Source organism: Mastomys coucha, unplaced genomic scaffold (assembly GCF_008632895.1).
Source record: "Mastomys coucha isolate ucsf_1 unplaced genomic scaffold, UCSF_Mcou_1 pScaffold15, whole genome shotgun sequence".
NCBI classification, from domain to species: Eukaryota; Metazoa; Chordata; class Mammalia; order Rodentia; family Muridae; genus Mastomys; species Mastomys coucha.
The window spans coordinates 154037892-154038301 of NW_022196897.1; the positions used below are offsets into that span (position 1 = coordinate 154037892).

At 58.3% G+C, this 410-nt stretch overlaps 1 protein-coding gene across 3 annotated transcripts in view; it reads right to left on the reverse strand.

The window, feature by feature from the left end:
- Positions 1–410, reverse strand: part of Ripor3 (RIPOR family member 3) — a 75462-nt gene that overhangs the window by 13044 nt on the left and 62008 nt on the right. For 2 of the 3 annotated variants that reach the window (XM_031372832.1, XM_031372834.1), the window contains one exon: positions 258–314. In XM_031372832.1, coding sequence (XP_031228692.1) covers positions 258–314 — 57 coding nt within the window. The remainder of the gene's footprint in view (positions 1–257; positions 315–410) is intronic. The other variant, XM_031372833.1, reaches the window with a different exon arrangement.

Genomic DNA, 410 nt, shown 5'->3' on the forward strand with positions numbered 1-410 from the left:
ATGGTGCCCAGTGACATCCCATGGTGCCCAGTGACACCCCATGGTGCCCAGTGACACCCCATGGTGCCCAGTGACACCTCCCCATGGTGCCCGGGACATCCCCATGCCTCCCCCAACTCATAAGAGATACCCACATGACTCCCTGTGACATAATGACCCTATCAGCACCCCCATACACAAGCCACCCACCTTGCTGATGACCCCATCAGCTCCCCCATACCCTCCCCATGACACCCCAGGATGCCCAAACCACCTACCTTGCTTATGTGGAACTCCACCTTCCGGATGTGTCTCTCCACCAAGCGCATTTGCTTCTCCCAGAGTAAGAAAAACTGCTTCAGAAAAGGCCAAGTTCCCACTACCTCACCCCCTCACCCTCCCCACCTCCCCCTTCCTCCCTCCCCACCCCA